This window comes from Camelus dromedarius, chromosome 8 (genome assembly GCF_036321535.1).
Source record: "Camelus dromedarius isolate mCamDro1 chromosome 8, mCamDro1.pat, whole genome shotgun sequence".
Lineage (NCBI taxonomy): Eukaryota > Metazoa > Chordata > Mammalia > Artiodactyla > Camelidae > Camelus > Camelus dromedarius.
The window spans coordinates 3,226,380-3,244,886 of NC_087443.1; the positions used below are offsets into that span (position 1 = coordinate 3,226,380).

Sequence of the window (18,507 nt, forward strand, 5' to 3'; positions counted from 1 at the left end):
GCAGTCCCAAAACTAAAACAAAAGCTAAACATAGAATTACTATATGACTCAACAATTCTACATGTAGGTATACAAACAAAAGCACTGAAAAAGGGACCCAAACAGGTACTTGTATGCCAACGTTCAGTGAAGCATTATTCACGATAGCCAAAGGTGGAAATAACCCAAATGTCCATCAACTGATGAACAAACAAAGTGTGATATACATAGGATGGAGCAGCATTCAGCCAAGAAAAGGAATGGACCTCTGACACAGGCCGCATGGATGAACCTTGAAGACACGATGCTAAGTGAAATACGGCATCCCAAAAGTACAAACGCTACCGGATTCTACCTATCTGAGGTACGTAGTCACTATTTAACCATGTAATTAAAAATGGTTAAGACGGTACACTTTACATTATGTATATTCTACCACACTTGAATATTTTTAAATGTTAAAATGGTTGGAGGGGAAGGAGAGATGAATAGGTGGAACACAGAGCATTTTTAGGGCAGTGAACTTACTCTGTATGATACATGTCATTATAAATTTGCCCAAATCTGTAGGACACACAACACCAAGCGTGAACTCTAATGGATCCACTCATCCCTCAGTGGACACCAAGGTTGCTTCCACGTCTTGGCTATTGTAAATAATGCTACAATGAACATGGGGGTACTTTTTTTTTTTTGAGTTAGTGTTTTGTTTTCTCTGGATAAATACCTGGCAGTGGAACTGCTGGATCATCTGGTAGTTCTAGTTTTAATTTTTTGATTTACATACTTGTTCCCGTGGTGGTTGCACCAATTTACACCCCCATCAACAGTGCACAGGGTACCCTTTTCTCCACAACCTCACCAGCATTTGTTATCTCCTGTCTTTTTGATACTAGCCACTCTTAACAGGTGTGAGGTGACATCTATCTCATTGTGGTTTTAATTTGCATTTCCCTGATGATTAGTGATGTTGAGTATCTTTTCATGTACCTGTTGGCCATCTGTATGTCTTCTTTGAAAAAAGTATCTGTTAAGCTCCTCTGCCCATTTTTTAATTGTTTGTTTTTTGCTGTTGAGTTGTATGAGTTCTTCATAGTTTGGATATTAACCCCTTGTCAGATATATGATTTGCAAATATTTTCTCCGACTCAGTAGGTTGCCTTTTCATTTTGTTGATGGTTTCTTTTCCTGTGCAGAAGCTTTTAGTTTAATGTAGCCTCATTTGTTTATTTTTGTTTTTGTTGCCTTTGCTTCTGGTGTCATCTAATGTAAACTATGGACTTTGGGTGGTAATGATGTTATCAGTTGAGGTTCATCAGCTATAACAAACATACCACTCTGGTGGGGGATGCTGTAATGGGGGAGGTTATGCACGTGTGGGGGCAGGAGGTACATGGGAAACCTCTGCACCTTCCATTCAATTTTGCTATGAACCCAAAACTATTTCAAAAAGTAAAGTCTATTTCAAAAAGGTTAAAATGATGTGTAATCTATAAAAATATTGAATCACTATAAAGTTGTACATTTGAAACTAATATGTGGTAAGTCAACCATACTTCAATAAAGAAAAAAAGAAAGGTTAAAATGGTAAATTTTATGTTACATGTATTTTACAATTTTTAAATTTTAATGGAAAAATGGTTAAAATGGCAAATTTTATGTTTTATATGTAGCAATTTTACAGCTGGGAAAAAAAAAAAGAAGGCAGCACCTACTGTGTGTGCTTCTGTGCTAAACACTGGGTCTGCAACACAGCGCGCCTCTCAGGATGGAGCTCACTGCCTACAGTGAGCACAGACATTAAACAGAATTCCACACACACAAAAGAAGGCAACATAAAAGCAACTTCAACAAATAAATAATTGACAGGGGTGATCTTCAAGAAAGAAGAAAATTATCCCAGATGGAAGCCTAAGGATACAGAGGAGAGTAAAGGGCAACAAAATGGTAAATATATAGTAAATCTAAGTTAACACTGGGGGGAGGCATACAGCTCAGCGGTGGAGCGCATGCTTAGCACGCATGCGGTCCTGGGTGCAATCCCCAGTACCTCCTCTGAGAATGAATAAATAAACCTAATCATCCCCCCTACCAAATAAAAAAAGAAAAATTAATATTGACAATATAAAGTAATAGTAGTATCAGCTCTTCAGGTTTAAAATACATAGATTAAAATATCTAGCATATGGATTAGGAAGCAGGTAAGTGGAACGAATGTTCAAGTGTTCTAAGATCTTTGAATGAGTACAGGAAGAGTTACTAACTTTTTATTGGACTTTTGTAAGTCAAAGATGCATGTTTTAATCTCTAGGGTAACCGCTAAGTAATAAAAAATGTATTAACTACTAAATTAATAGAGAAGAAAAATTTTAAACCAGTCAATCCAATGAAGGGAAAGAAAAGCATAAAGATAAATAAAAAGTAAACAGTAAGATGGCAGACATAAACCCAAATTTTCAACAATTAACTAAAACAAAAATAGACTAAATGTCCTTATTAAAAGAGAGTCTGTAAAAAAATAGACTTACTATATGATCCAGCAGTCTCACTCCCGGGCATATATCCAGAGGGAACTTAAATTTGAAAAGACACATGCATCCCAATGTTCACAGCAGCACTATTTACAACAGCCAAGACATGGAAGCAACCTAAATGTCCATCAACAGATGAGTGGATAAAGAAACTCTGGTACATTTATACAATGGAATACTACCCAGCCATAAAAAATAATAAAATAATGCCATTTGCAGCAACATGGATGGACCTGGAGATTGTCACTCTAAGTTAAGCAAGTCACAAAGATTAAGAAAAATACCATATGACATCACTTATATGTGGAATCTAAACAAACAAAAAAGGACAAACTTATTTACGAAACAGAAGCAGACTCAGAGACATACAAAACAGACTCATGGTTATTGAGGGGAAATGGGGTAGGAAGGGATAAATTGGGAGTTCAAGATTTGCAAATACTAACTACTGTATATAAAATAAACAAGTTCATACTGTGTAGGACAGGGATCTATATTCAGTATCTTGTAGTAACTTACGGTGAAAAAGAATATGAAAATGAATATATGTATGTTGAAGTATTACTGAAGCATTGTGCTGTACACCAGAAATTGACATAACATTGTCAAGCGACTATACTTCAGTAAAAATACATATATACACAAAAAAGTAGAAAAACTGTGGCTGGGATTTTGATGGGGATTGCCACTGAATCTATAGATTGCTTTGAGCAGTATTGGCATTTTAACAATATTAACTTTCAGATCCATGAACATAGGGTATCTACTTACTTGTGTCTGATTTCTTTCAGCAGTGTTTTATAGTTTTCACCGTACAAGTCTTCTACCTCCTTGGTTAATTCCTAAGTATTTTGGTGTGGTGTAAACATACAATGGAATATTATTCAACCTTAAAAAGGAAGGAAATTGACGTGCTACAACACAAATGAACCTTGAGGATATTATACGAAGTGAGATAATCCAGTCACAAAAAGAGACAAGTCCTGTGTGAGTCCACCAATATGAGGTCCTTAGAGGAGTCAGATTCACGGAGACAAACTAGAAAGGTGGCTGCCAGGGGCTGGGGGAGGGAAGAGTGGGACATTGTTGTTTAATGACTATGAAGTTTCAGTTCGGGCAGCTAAAAAGCGTTGTGGAGATGATGATGATGATGATGGCTGCACAACAATATGATTGTACCTAATGCCATTGAACTATACTCTTAAAAATTTAAATTTTATGTTATGTGTATATTACCACAATCAGAAATAAATAAAAATTTAAAAACTGAAATTACAGAGCAGGTTCTCACACAGCGGAATTCAGCTGGAAGTCAGTAACAAAACGTTCACTAGAAAATCCTATGTTTAGAAATTAAGCAATACCGCATCAAAACAGAAAGCACAGTGTAAATTAGAAAATATTTTGAACAGAATGATAATGAAAACACTACACATCAAAAGTTGAGGAATGCAGCTAAAAGCTCCATTCTGAGAGAAATTCACAGACTTAAAAGTGTTCAATGGAAGCAGCTCAGGACGCCGAGACAAGGCTGCGGGGAGCGGCGCAGGGAGAGACACGGGAGGGGGGCCCGGGAGGAGGGGCCCGGGGGCGGGACGCCGGCCGGCGAGGGCGCGCGTGCGCCGCCGTGAGGCCGCGCCACCCGCCTCCGGACCCTCACAGCGCCCCAGCGGCTGCAGCGGCGCGCGCTGCCCGGGGGCCGGCAGGCGCGCGGGCGGGGGGTGCGCAGAGGTCCGCCCGCGTGCAGAAAGCGGCTGAACTTCACCCGCTTCCCCAGAGAACCTGCGGAGCAAGCACGGAGAAGCAGGGTCGCCATTTTAAAGCCGAAAACTGAAGCCCAGAGAACACGTGTGACTCACTGCAGGGAGAACTGCTTCCCCCTCCAGTCTCACAGCACTCCCGACACCAGGCTAAGTGACATGCAGTTTAACCCGATTCGGACACCCACTGCCGGGGGTCAGCGCAGACCCACGGGTGAGGGGCTCAGCCCCGCAGGGCGGCCCCACCGCCAGTCCCAGCGTGTCACCTGTGCTGCTCAGCGCCGGCCTGCAAACCCGGGACCCCCATTCCGTCCTCAGGCTGGAGAACTCGCCGGGACGGCTCCCAGAACTCGGGGAAACCCGCCGACCGGTCTGTCATGAGGGTGTAATAAAGGACGCAGAGAAACAGCGACATCACAAGCTAGGGAAGGCAAGAGTCTGTCCTGCGGCGTCAGGGGCTTACCTCCCTCTCCGCGTGTGGGCGCGCTTGCCAATCTGGAGGGTCTCCAAACCCCACAGGTTAGGCTTTTCCACGGAGACGCCATCATGTAGGCACGGCTGATTATTAACTCCTCCTCCAGCCCCCTGCCTACCCCAGAGGGCAGAAGTTCCAACCTCTCCACAAGGTGTGGTCTTTCTGGTGACCAGCCCCAGCCTGACGCTCTCCGGGGTCCCCAGCCCCCCAGGCATTATCAGCATACAAAAAGATTCATCAGTCTGGAGATGCCAAGGGCCTTAGAAACTCTGGGCTCAGGAACTGGGGTCAAAGATCTAATATTAGAACAAAAGAGGTGCCTAGCATGGCAACACTCAGGAAATTAAATGGGTTTTAGGAGCTCCGTGTCAGGACACTAAGACAGAGCCCAGCACATATTTATTACGTCACACTTGCCAAAACAACAGACAAAAAGAACCAGACCCATGCCAGCACACACACAAATGTATGTCCTAATATACTTTTTATCAAAGGTCTTTACATAAGAAATACAGATAATATTATGAATCATAAAAGCTACCGGAATGAGTTGAGGTGATGGACATTACCAAGAACCCACAAACAAGGCCACTCCTGCACATTACAGAGAAGTCACCTCTCCAGCTGCCAGGTGGGAAGGGCATGGCCAGCATCCCGCGGTGATTAGCGCGACCCTGGTGAGGACGGCCTGCTGTCTGGCGAGCTGCTACCCAGGAGCCAGCCCATTAAAGACGGGCGAGCGTAGCGAGTACAGCAGTGCTCCAAGCACATGTGGGGAGCAGACAGGAGTGGGGGCCAGGCAGGCCTCCCTCACCAGTCACCCCAGCAGTGTAAGGTCCAGGCTTCCGCCTTCTACCTGCCAGGGCGATAAGACCCTGGGTGGCCTCAGCCTAGCAAATTCTAAGGCATGCTTCTGAAGTAGATACTAGAATACAGGTTTACTAATTTACAATGATAAAACTGTCATACAAACCTAAATATTCTGGCCAACAAGTACTCCATTCCCTTCCTGGACATCAATACACATGAAAAACCAACTGTAAACAGACCCAACTTCACTAAATCACAAGAACTAAAAATAATGAATCCAATAATCCAGCAGTTATACTCCTTGGTATTTATCTACATGAGTTGAAGACTTCTGTCTGTGCAGAAGCCTGCACACGGATGTTTACAGAAGCTTTATTCATAACTGTCAAAACTTGGACGCATGGACAAATATTTCATCCGGACAATGGATTATTTAGCATTTAAAAGAAATGAGCTATCAAGACATGAAAAGACATGGAGGAAATTTATATGCATATTACTAAGTGAAAAAAGGCAATGTGAAAAGGTTACCTAGGGTAGCATTCCAACTATATGACTCTGGAAAAGACAAAACTGTGCAGACAGTAAAAGGATCAATGGTTACCAGGGCTTAGAGGGGAGAGAGGAACAAACAGGCAGAGCACAGGAGATTTGTAGGCCAGTGAAACTATCTGTGTGGTATTATAATAGTGGATACATGTCATTGCACATTTGTCAAAACCTACAGAATGTACAACATCAGGAGTGAACTCTAATGGAAATGATGGACTTTGGATGATGATGTATCAATGTAGGTCCATCAGTTGTAAAAAATGTACCACTCTGGTCCCAGGTGTCCACAGTGGGGGAGGCTGCACTACTGGGGGGACAGGGGAGAATCTAGGAATCTCTGTACTTTCTGCTTAATTTTGCTGTGAACCTAAAAATTGCTCTAAGAAATAGTCTATTTGAAAAAAATGATTCCATATACATGATCAATATATTCTACTCCAATACACAGACTAACACAAGAAGCCACACCATAATCAGAAGACTGCTTGGTGAGCATGAAATACAAACTAGAGGAGTTCCGTAAGTGGAATGATTAATGGTATTTGGCAAAAATATGTAAACCTGTCTATCTCACAAGGTCAGTAATCTTAACAATGGGATAGGAGTCATTTCAAGTCCCCTGGCTTCACTCCTGGGTCCATCTCCTCACCAGGACTGCACCCAGGATACAGTTCCTCCGCCTTTCCACTCAGACGTCTAAGATGCATGCTGCCAACATCTGCCTCGGTGGTTCTTTTGCTCCTTGACTTCCTGGGCTGACCAACTCCTGAGATAACTAACACTTTGTTTTTTTTAAAGACTTTAAAAACTACACTCAAGTCATCCAAGTCTGAGAAATTCAGAAAGAATCTTCTGTCTCCATTAAGCGATGCTGCTAATTTGATTAACTCTGTGAATTTACAAAATTACTCTGAGAGCACTAGCTTGGAGCCTCCAAATACCGTCCATGGCTCAGAACTGAAACACAGTCAAAGTGTCAATACTCCAGTAGCTGGAATCATTTTACTACAAGGTTAGTCTAAAAAACCTTGGAGTCTTTGAAATTATGAAGTAGGCTGTTTTTAGTACTACCCTAGGCAGTCCTGACTTCGGAATATTCCAATGCCTCCTGGAAGCAGTCTCTTACTTCTGGAATCTGTAACTTGAGAATGTCCTTAAAAGATCTGCAATAACTTACAATTAAAAAAAAAAATTCTGGGGAAAGAAAACCAGGCACTGAAAGATCGAAAGCCATTAACAGAAAAAAAAAGGGGGGGGGGTGAGGATGGAAAGGAAACATTAAGAGAACAGAAGTGAGTAATTGAAAAACTAGCAGTGAAGTATAAAACAGAGCTTTGAGCTTCCCTGCAGCAAGGAAAAAAGATCAATTCTCTTGACCGTAGTAGAACCATCTCAGTCTTCCCCTGTCCCTCAGCTAACAGTAATTTGTCACAAGAGTGTTTAAGGGGCATCAAGCAAGGTAGTGAAGAACACATCCCACTTACAGTGTCTTTATAATACATTCACCGGGGTTTCAGAAGTGGCTGTGTCTTAACTCAAGCCTCAGCCAAAGCTCAGGATAGAAAGCCTAGTTTTGTAAAGACAGTTATACAAAGGGCTCAGGTGATTTTTATTTTGCTTTCTGATGATTTCTTATCCACTGGTACATTGGTGCCACCTAAGGAATAAAACTTAACCATTCTCAAAATGGGGCATCAGAATTACCTAGGGAGCATGTGAAAAATGATGAGTTTGGACCATAACTCCAACCTACTGCATTTAGAATCTCCAGGTATAGAACCTGAGAATTCATATGTTTAAAATCACTCAGTCTATTTATTGGAGGTACTGGGGATTGAACCCAGGACCTTGCGCATGCTAAGCACAGACTCTACCATTGAGCTACACCCCACCCCCAATTCATATCTTTAACAAGCACCCCAGGTGCACCACATCGCTTTCCTTCCTTGACATGTTACCTCAGCTTCCTTCCATAGTCAGATGTCAGCAATTCCAAACTGAAGTCACTTACAATAAACTGAAGAACACTGATTCTATTTGGCTATTCCTAGTTATAAGGCACGTGGGTGATAAGGATAATAGTTTAATCTGACAATTAAAGACCACATTTTCTAGACTTGCGGGCCATAAATTATAGATTTTTATATTTATTACACTGATTTTCTGGCCGATGACAATGAAGAATCAGGCTCTAACAAAAACCAATATACTATGACAATTTCCCTATAGATGGAAATTAAGTGTCCTAAGAAAGGAGTACTTTTTTTTCTAATTCACAGTAATAACACCGTAACAGCAAAGACAATTATCTCTAACATTTGAAAGGTCTTCCTGCCTGTCAGGCACAGTTCTAAGTGCTTTAGATATTTATTTATTTATTTATACACACACACACACACACACACACATAAATTTATCAGATCCTCATAACAACCATTGAGGTAGAACATTTCAGCGTGTTTATGAGCTGCACAAATCACCACTAACTTACAGGAGCAAGAATTCTCTCTCAGGAAGCAACCCCACATCTGTTCAAAGCCTCAAACAAGTACACACCTGAGTACCAAATTTCCTGCATCCATAAAATATGGAAGAGATGACGTGGGGCCTAAAACACACTTGAAGTTAGAAATTACCCAAAGCTTGTTTCTTCTATAATAAAATCTGCTAAAAATTTAAGTAGGGTTACATCCCAGGGGTAAGTAAGTTATGAGATGCATCCTGAAGTAATTAAATGCATTATTCAATTAATTACATTATTTACAGGTTTTCATCAGAATACTACCATGTGTCTGTCAAAGACAAGGACTTTGATTTTGACATGATGCTAAATGTTCTTCTAAACAGTAAGTTCAGCTGTTTCTTCCATCTACTCCCAGAACATGAAAACTTTTTATGTTATGATATTTAAGCACACATACTCCTTTCTATCTGCTTTGGCAGGAGGACAAAAGCATGATTTAGCTGAAAACTGTACCAAAATGCTCAAAAAAGAGCACTTTATACATACTTAATGCAGAGTTTTACTATACAGATAATTTGTGCAGACTCTGATTCTCAATGGTATTATTTCAACAAAAGCTATGAAAAAAGGAACATTAAAAACTTTGGAATAACAGCAACAAAACACTAATAAAATACAATCAGTAAATGTTATTTTTTAAATACCTTGGGCAATAGAAGTCAGCTCATCAATGAAGTCAATGGCCTACAGTGGTGTCAAAATCCTATAAAAGTCTTAAAATGTTAAACAACCTTCCTCTTTGGGGAAAAAAGAGTGTAACAGTGGTAAAGCTTAGAAATACATTTTCTTTACATGAGATACCAAGAAACTCATATCTAACATTAATCAAGAAAAAAGCTAGGGTAGAATTCTAATGACATTAACAGCAGATTAAAAGACGTATAATTTTGAAGGACCATATCACTACCCATATCAAAGAAGGGACCTATTCCACATTGGGACTAATCTTTAAGGACAATAAACCAAGAGGTTAATAAACACAGTTTTTCAAAAATCTGGCTTCTTTATTGGTTTAAAAGAACTCTATTCACCAATTCGACAGTATGAATCAAAATTTAAGTTTAAAATATATATACTATTTTGTAAGAAAATTTATTTATTTTACAGAAGCATAGTGAGGTATATTCAGGGATGAAATGCCACTATATATATCATTTAATTTAAAATGCTTAAGCAAAGAATTAAAAAAATGAAGCAAATATGGCAAAACACTAACAACATAACACATATACAGAGGTGCTTTTTGTATTAGTCTATTTTTCTGTACGTCTGAAACTTTTTATAGTAAGGACCGAAAAAATACACACACCCTCCTTAAATCTGTTCTACTTCTAGGAATTAACCCCACAAATATAGCTCTGGCCACTTAACGGCCTAGAAACAATGACCAACCCAGCAGCAGTGAGCACCTTAGAGCTCAGACTGAGGCCTCAAATACTCTCTGCCACTTTAAAAGGAAAAAATAAATCAGGCTCTTGGAGAAATGGCTGATCGTGGTATGGGGCAAAAAATGTATAAGATGAACCTGCACATTTGATGGTTTCCTTAACCTATAAGGAATAAGGAAGGTATCAAAAAAACTACTGGGGGTGGGGCATAGCGCGTGCTCAGCACGCACAAGGCCCTGGGTTCAATCCTCAGTACCTCCATTTAAAAAATAAATAAATAAACTTAATTACCTCCAACCACCCCCCACAAAAAAAGAAAAAACTAAACTAATTAAGGAAAAATAAAAAGAGTCAAAAATAAAAGAAAACCTACTGGGTCACACCAAAAGTACCGAGGGGCCAACGTGAAAGGGCTCCGGCACGCCAGAGATGGGACAACTTGAGCGTCGGTAAGAAGAGCAGCAATGGACGGAAACACATCAAATTTGTTTAAACCCACAACTTAATAAAGATTCTTTTTAAATTCACTCGTCTCCTAGTCAATCAATTCATGATGAAGACTGATAAAAGGAAAGAATCAAGCATTTACCCTGCCTTTCAGTCACCCAATTATTTTGGAAAGCAAGTAATTAACACGGGGAAGTTTTCCATGATATAATCTGCGCAGCTACACGTCTCCTCCGCCAGAAGTATAATGATACAAGAAAGTTATCAGAATGTCACCACTTTACAAGCCCAAAGGAGAGAATGGATGTAAGCCATCCACACCAGCAGCTGCTACCACAGCAGAAAGAGATGCAACCAGACAGCACGTGCTTCCTGAGAAATTTCACCAGACCAGCAACACAACTTTTTCAACAAATAAGTTGTAAGGAAAGAAAAAACAAACAAAATACACATATGATGTAAATGAATGGCTGAGTCACTTTGCTGTACACCTGAAACTAACACTGTAAATCAACTACACTTCAATAAAAACATTAAAAAAAAAAAAACAACCAGCTTGAGCAGGGTTAACTGAGAGAACACCAAAGCAGTGAGTGAAGAAACAGCCACAGCTGGACCAGCCGCTTTCATCACGAGCCCTTCCGGGCTACATTTTCACATGTTCATGCATTAGTTTAATAAACACTAAAAAAATAAAAAGACGACACCGCAGCAAGGCTTCAGGAATGTCCCAGAAGTTTCCCTCCCGACCCCCGCCCCACCGCACAGCACACCCTGCCCTCTTGGCTGGGGCTTGGTGGGCCTTGGGGTGTCGAGGGGACGCTTTCTTGGGCTGCAGTGGATTCGCAGGGTTTCGCAGTTTGACAGGTGGCCGGCTCGGTGGCCCCCGCCCCCAGCATCAGGACCACGCAGGGCTGCGCAGAGGGCCGAGTCCCGGCCCTGAGGGTCGGTCAGGGAGCTCTCTGCTCTCTGCGGTCAGGTGTTCACACCCGGGTGAAGGGAGGGGTTGAGGGGCCGACTGGAGGTCAGGCGGCAGCGAGGGGCTAGAGGAACTAGGGCCCCCAGGCCCCCATCCGGGGCTACCTGCCACCACCCTGCGCCGAACGTGGCCCAAAGGCTCCGAGGGGTCTTCCCAGTCTTCCTTACTCTGCCCGGGCCCCCTGCACAGCCCGGTCCACCCGGCCTCCTCCTCCCCACCTGCCCGCACTGAAGCTGGGCTCTCCACGGAAGAGAAGGCCAAGCCGTCTCCACCTCCCAGCTGCGGACAACTCACAGATTTTCCTCAGCCTGTTTCACCGGCCAGCAGAACAAAACCATTTCCCCCCAGGAAAGGGGCCTGGCTGGGCAGGCGGGGAGCCCTCAGTCCGGTGGTCGCTCTCATTCCAAGGGCCCAGGTGCCTCCTGCTTCTTCCTCTAAACTATGGAGCCACCATTTGTCAAATGTTGGGGTTCTGTGACTTTAGCAGGTGATGGACCAGAGCAAAGGAGTGAAGCTCTTTTATGCAGCTTTTACTGTTCCCCCAAACGACAGCCAGGGCAGGGCCGCCCAGAGATCTGACCTGGAGTCTTCGTATACCGGTGGGAGCCACAGCCTTGGACTTCCAGGGACTCGATGCTAACAGGGTTCACACAGGCCTGCTGGCAGGCGCCCCAGAGCAGGGAGAGTTCTGGGAAGGAACCCGGGCAGATCCGGCAGAGGGGCTTCAGCAAACAGCCCCGCCTACTCTCGAGATTTAGCCCAGAAACTTCGCGAGAGTTCCCAGCCCTATGACCACCTGTTGAGTGTTGGGAATCTCCTGGTAGGTCTGCCCCGTGCAGCCCTAAAGCAGATAAAATGCAGGGCCCAGAAATTGCCAGCACAACAGCACACAACCCCCGCTGCCCAGGTCACTCAACCTCCCTGAGCACTGTTAGCCCCTCGCAGCTCAGAATGTGCCCTCATTTTGTGGTTCTTCTGCACTTCACTCCACACAGGGGTTAAGGGTCAGAGCACCTGGGGTTAAGGCCTACCTTATCAACTCCTAACTAGGTGACATCAGGTCTACTTAACCTTTCTGCGCCTCAGTTCCCTCATCCAGAAAACAGGGATTATGCTGTCTACTCCACTGGATGTAAGATCGTTCAGCCATTCAACAAACATACTGAGCACCTACTAGGCACTTGTAGAGCTAGGCGCCACCATTCCCGGTGCTCAGGGTACACCAGGAACTGGTCTAAGTGTTTTTAATCCTTTAACTCATTTAGTTGTCACAACAACCCTATAACAACATGCAGTGAAATAACCACAGGAGTAATTACTAAATATGTTCAATTTCTCTGCATCTTCATACCAATCCCAACAGATGATCTCTAATAGAAATCCAAAAGTAGGACCAATTGAGGTCGAGTAATGGAGAGAATGTCCCAGTGATATAAGTAATAAAGACACACAGTAGTTTTCTCTTTGCAGAATTATAATTTTCAGGGAAAAAACATTGCCTGATAACATATATGAAGAAAGCATACAACCCCCAGTCAATGAAAATACTATATACCACTTCATATCTGCTGAACTACCATTAAATAGCTTCCACTTAAATTACTGTATTTGTGATGTGCCACTGCAATTTGCTTTTAGGAATTGGGACGTATTCCCCCCACCTGCTGGGAGTCCCGGCTTTGGCAGATAGCATTCAGCTGTGGGCCTTCTTTTAGAATTGCCTCCACTGAAAAAGGCTTGGACTTCCAGGGCACGCCTCCCTCCTAGGGTAACCAGAACCCAAAGACAGATCATCACAGAGGTACCAATGCCCAGCCCCCCACCTCAACGAGGAAAGACTGAAGGCCATCCCATCTTCAGAGTCCCCACTGCGGTGTCAGCTGAAACCTTTATGGAGACGACTTCACTGCACAGCTTGTACCCCTCATCCAGCCCAATCCAGCCCCCTCCCCTTCCATTAGCATCAATCCTAAGAGTACTCCCAAATAAACTTTTTGAACCCTAATAAACTTTTTGAATCTCCGTCTCAGTCGGCTTCCCCGAGAACTAGGGTATTAGAAATTTTCCAAGAATTGGACATTGAACCAATACTTTGAGATTGCTACTTGGCAATATATACCGAGAATCTTGAAATATTCATTTTCTCAAGAAGCAATAGAAAAGAGAAGGCATGGCCTCTAAAGCATTCAAATCCCAGCTCTGCCAGAAGGAAGCTTTGAGATCTGAGTCTTGGTCTCTTCATCAATAAAAATGGGACTAACAGTACCTGTATTTTAGAGTTGCTATTATAATTTGTGAGTTGTAACAATGTTCTCCTTCCAAGTGGAGTGCATATGTAGAAGCACCTGGTACACAATGATTGCTTAATTAGCAATTAAGTTTGGATCATCAGCTGACTTTAGGATTAAATGTTACTGGTGGGGGAGGGTATAGCTCAAATGGTAGAGCTCATGCTTAGCATGCACGAGGTCTTGGGTTCAACCCCCAGTGCCTCCTCTAAAAATAAGTAAACCTAATTACCTCCTCCCTCCACCAAAAAAAAAGATTAAATGTTACTTTCTTGAGTACTAAGAACTGGTCCTTTGAATCTGTTTTTCTCACTCTGCCTTGTACATATAGGTTCTCAATATCATTTAACTTTTTTTTGCTGAATTTCTAAAAATTGTGGTAAACAAAAGTAACATAAAATTGACCATTAAAGAAAAAAGTTAAATGTTACTTTCTCTTCCAATTTACCAATAATCCAAGTCAAACAAGGGAAGAAACCCTCTCCACACTAAGCATCCGGGTAAAGCGTAGGTCCATGAAGGCAGAGTCTGTATCTGGCCAGTTCAGTGATTCTCAACCCTTAGTGAACTTAGCAAATTACCCTGCACGGCTTCTTAAAACACAGCCTGCTGGGCCCCACGGAGCCAGAACACATCCAGAGTTTCGGACTCAGTAGTTCTGGGGTGAGGCCCAAGAATGTGCATTGCTTACAGGTAACCAAGTGAGACTGATTCTGGTCAGGGACCACACTTTGAAATTCCCTCTTGTATAAGTTTATCATGTAATCTACCTGTACTAATTCAGGCCAGTTCCTAATACAGAGAAGATACTTAAATATTTCTTAATTGACTAAGATGTATAAATAAGTCTACAATACTGTTATTTACAAAAGTAAAACAAAATGAAATTAATGTCTAAAAAGGGGGCATGATTAAACAAACTATGTACTGCACTAAATGTGACCATTAAGAAACACAAGTAAAATCATCAACAAAATGAAAAGGCAGCCTACCAGATGGGAGAAGGTATTTGCAAATCCTGCATCTGATAAGGGGTTAATATCCAAAATATATTAAAAAATTCATACAACTCAAGAGCAAAGAAACAAACAATCTGATTTAAAATTGGGCAGAGTCTCTGAATAGACATTTTTCCAAAGACAGACAGATGGCCAATGGGTGCATGAAAAGACGCCCCATATCAATAATCACCAGGTAAATGCAAATCAAAAGCACAGTGAGCTATCGCCTCACACCTGTCAGAAATGCTGTTATCAAAAAAACAAAGAGATAACAGATGATGGCAAGGCTACGGAGACAAGGGAAACCCCGGGCACTGTTGGTGGGAATGTAAACTGGTGCAGCCACTATGGAAAACAGTATAGGGGTTCCTCAAAAAATTAAAATAGAAGTACCATAGGGCCCAGAATTACACTCTGAGTACTTATCCAAAGGAAACAAAAACACTACTCAAAAAGGTATCTACACCCCCATGTTTATTGCAGCATTATTCACAGTAGCCAAGACATGGAAGCAACCTAAGTGTCCACTGATGGATGAAGAGATGAACAAGATGTAGTGTGTGTGTGTATGTGTGTAGTGTGTGTATATATAGTGTGTGTATACACACACACACGTAATGGAATATCATTCAGCCAAAAAGGAAGGAAATCTTGCCACTTGAGACAACATGGATGGACTCTGAGAGCATTATGCTGAATGAAATAAGGCAGACAGAGAAGGACAAATACCTATGATCTCACTTCATGTGGAATGTAAAAAAAAAAAAAAAAAAAGGAAGGAAGGAAGGAAAGAAAGAAAGAATATATAGATACAGAGAACAGATGAGGTGGGTGGTGCCAGAGGTGGAGGATGCGGGGAGGCTAAAACGAGTGAAAGGGATGAAAAGACAACAAGCCTCCAGTTATGAAATAACTAAGTCCTGGGGGTGCAGCATACAGCGTGGTGACTGCAGTCAGTAACAGCGTATTGTATATTTGAAAATGACTAAGACAGCAGATCTTAAAATCCTCATCATGAGAAAAAATGTGTAACTGTGTGGTGAGGGATGTTAAGTAGACTTACTGTGGTGATCAGTTTGCAAAATATGTAAATACTGAATCATTATGCATATCCAAAACTAATATATGTAAACTGTATCTCAATAAAGAAGAAATACATGTAAAATAATGTTATAGCAACACAGATAAATATATAACAAATCATAAGTGAAAAAAGGTAACACAAAATTGTATGTATAGCAATTTAAACTACATTAAATACATAGACACATGGATTAATGACAAGGGAAATTTCCAAAAAATCACTCCATTCTTGAGCTTAGGTTTATGGGAATTCAGTATTTTTGGTTATTGTTCAAAGGTTATTCAGAAGATATTTTAAGGTTGACCTAATACAAAATAGCAATACTAAACAATTAGATAAGCAGATAATCAAATAAATGCATATATACCGCAGGATATTGTCACCAAAAGAACACTGTCTATCAGAGGCATATATAACTTGGTTGTTAGTTTCCGCAAAACTGGTGTTATAAAGCACTGCTGAGGAGCCAACCCAGAAACAACCAGAAAGTAAATACACACACACACACACACACACACACACACACACACACACACACACACACACACACACACACACACACACACGGCATCTTAAATTACCTGCCACCGGAGGGACAACGCCAGAGAAACGCACTGTTGCATGTTCTCCATTAACTTCAACTCTCCGACCAATGACATCTGATGTCAAAGTGTCAGTCATTGTCATACAGCCAGAATCCAAAGTGTGAGGAGACCTAGGAAGAAAATATAACATTGACAAGAACTTAGTAAAATTCTCTAAAAAAAAAATGTATTTTAACTTCAAGTAGATATTCATGAAGTCTGCCCAACGCTTCTGCCCAACTTAGTCTTTGTATTTGGTGCAGAGAAGAATCTAAAGGTTTATGCACCGCACACTCATACTTTGATTTTACTTCACCGTCTAACTACATTTTGATAATCTAATGCAGTTTTTAAAACCTTGCTTAACTCCAGTGAGCTCACATCACACGGCTGGGTATTCTACCATTTACTGAAGGGGGTGGGAAGGAGAGGAAAATAGGAGATGATGGGGATAAAGGAGCCAGAGAACAGGGAAAGGAAACAGGTGACATGGGCACTGTTCTCCCCCCAGGAAGGAGAAACACACAGACCCACAGACATAGGAAGGAGCACAGATAATGAAAAAGCTCAGACCCCTAAAAATAAGGAGAAGCTCTTAAAAGGAGCCCAGGAGAAAAGTACCATCTCTCTAGGAATGAAAATGAGACAGAATTCCTGCTGCAACAAGTGGGATCCTTCAACACATGAAAAAAAAGAGATGGGGAAACACAAGGAGATTAAGAGAAATTTAAGAGAAGTGGGGTGGGTATATAGCTCAGTGGTAGAGCACACGTGCTTAGCATGCACGAGGACCTGGGTTCAATCCCCAATCCCTCCATGAAAAAATAAATAGATAAACCTAATTACCTCCCCTCCTAAAAATAATTATAAAATTTTTTGAAATTAAAAAGAAATTTAAGAGAGACAGCAATCAACTTCAACGTACAGACTTTATTTGGAACCTAAAAATTTTTTTAAACTGTAAATACTTTTTAAAGTAAACTATGAGAAAGTTGAACATTTGAATGCTGACTAGATAGCTGGTGATATTTAAAGAATAACCTTTCAAAAAGGCTAACAATCTGTTTCGGAAAAAAGGGAAGAATAATTGTTAACTTTTTAGCTGTGACAATGGTATAGTGCTTATGACTCTTTAAAAGCCTTTATCTTTTAGAAATACACATTATTTATTTACAAATTTTTTAAAACTGTATTTTAGATGTATCCCACCACCGGGAATGTAAACAACACACCAAAAGAAAGTAAAAGGCAGAGTAGCCAGCGAGGAAAACACTGCTGGAAAGCAGGTGGAAACAATGAGAGCCTAGGCCAAGGCGCTGGCCTCCACCCATTCATCCAACACATGCTAAGTGCTGACGACACGCGAGCTACTGTGCTGGACAGGGCACCACAGCTGACCGCGCATGTGTGACTCCTGTCTCAGAAGCTTACAGGCCATCAGAGCTGAGAGAAGGGTGTGCATTTCAGGGAAAGTTAAGAGCTGGAACAGGGTCTGGTGATTAAATGGATAGAATAGGTAAAATCGAGGACTGGGAAGACTCAATGTTTTGTCTAGGGTAGATGGTGGTGCCAGACACCAAAACAGATAATACAACAGGAGGTTCAAGTTTGGGAGGAAAGAGTTCGTTGGAGGTGTCCATAGAACGTCATGATGGATGGGGTCTCCAGTTTAGAAGACATGTTTTCACTAGAAATGTGTATTTGGGAGTCATCGGCACAATTTATAACTGACGCCAATGACAGTGGATGAGATGGAAAGTGGATTAGATGGAAAGAAAGAGGATCAGTGACAGAACCATGGGGAAATAAAGTACTTAAACAGGAGAGGGAAGAAATCCCTAAAGGGTCAGAGGAGGGAAAGCCAGAAAGGGTAAGAGAAAACCAGATTCCTGGTGTCGGCATCCGACTGCAGTAGGAATAATGGAGCAACCGTATCGGACCATGTGAGCCTAGAGCTTAAAAACTTTGTGTTCCTTCTGCTGACACAAATACGGTTTTCAACTAGCCCCTCATTTTCGTCTAAATGAAACTTAGTTGCTAAAAAGTTAGCAATGTTGCAGTGCAAGGATTCTGAAAAGACCACAAGTTACAGGTATACTGAAAAA

The 18,507-nt window shown here is 41.6% G+C and overlaps 1 protein-coding gene across 3 annotated transcripts in view; it reads right to left on the reverse strand.

Moving 5' to 3' along the window:
- The window catches only part of TBCE (tubulin folding cofactor E), a 72,162-nt gene that overhangs the window by 40,207 nt on the left and 13,448 nt on the right, over window positions 1-18,507 (reverse strand). For all 3 annotated transcript variants that reach the window (XR_010381806.1, XM_031460817.2, XM_064487843.1), the window contains exon 2: window positions 16,400-16,533. Coding sequence is in view for 1 of the 3 variants with exons in the window: in XM_031460817.2 (XP_031316677.2) it covers window positions 16,400-16,505 (106 nt within the window). In the remaining 2 variants the exon portion in view is untranslated. The remainder of the gene's footprint in view (window positions 1-16,399; window positions 16,534-18,507) is intronic.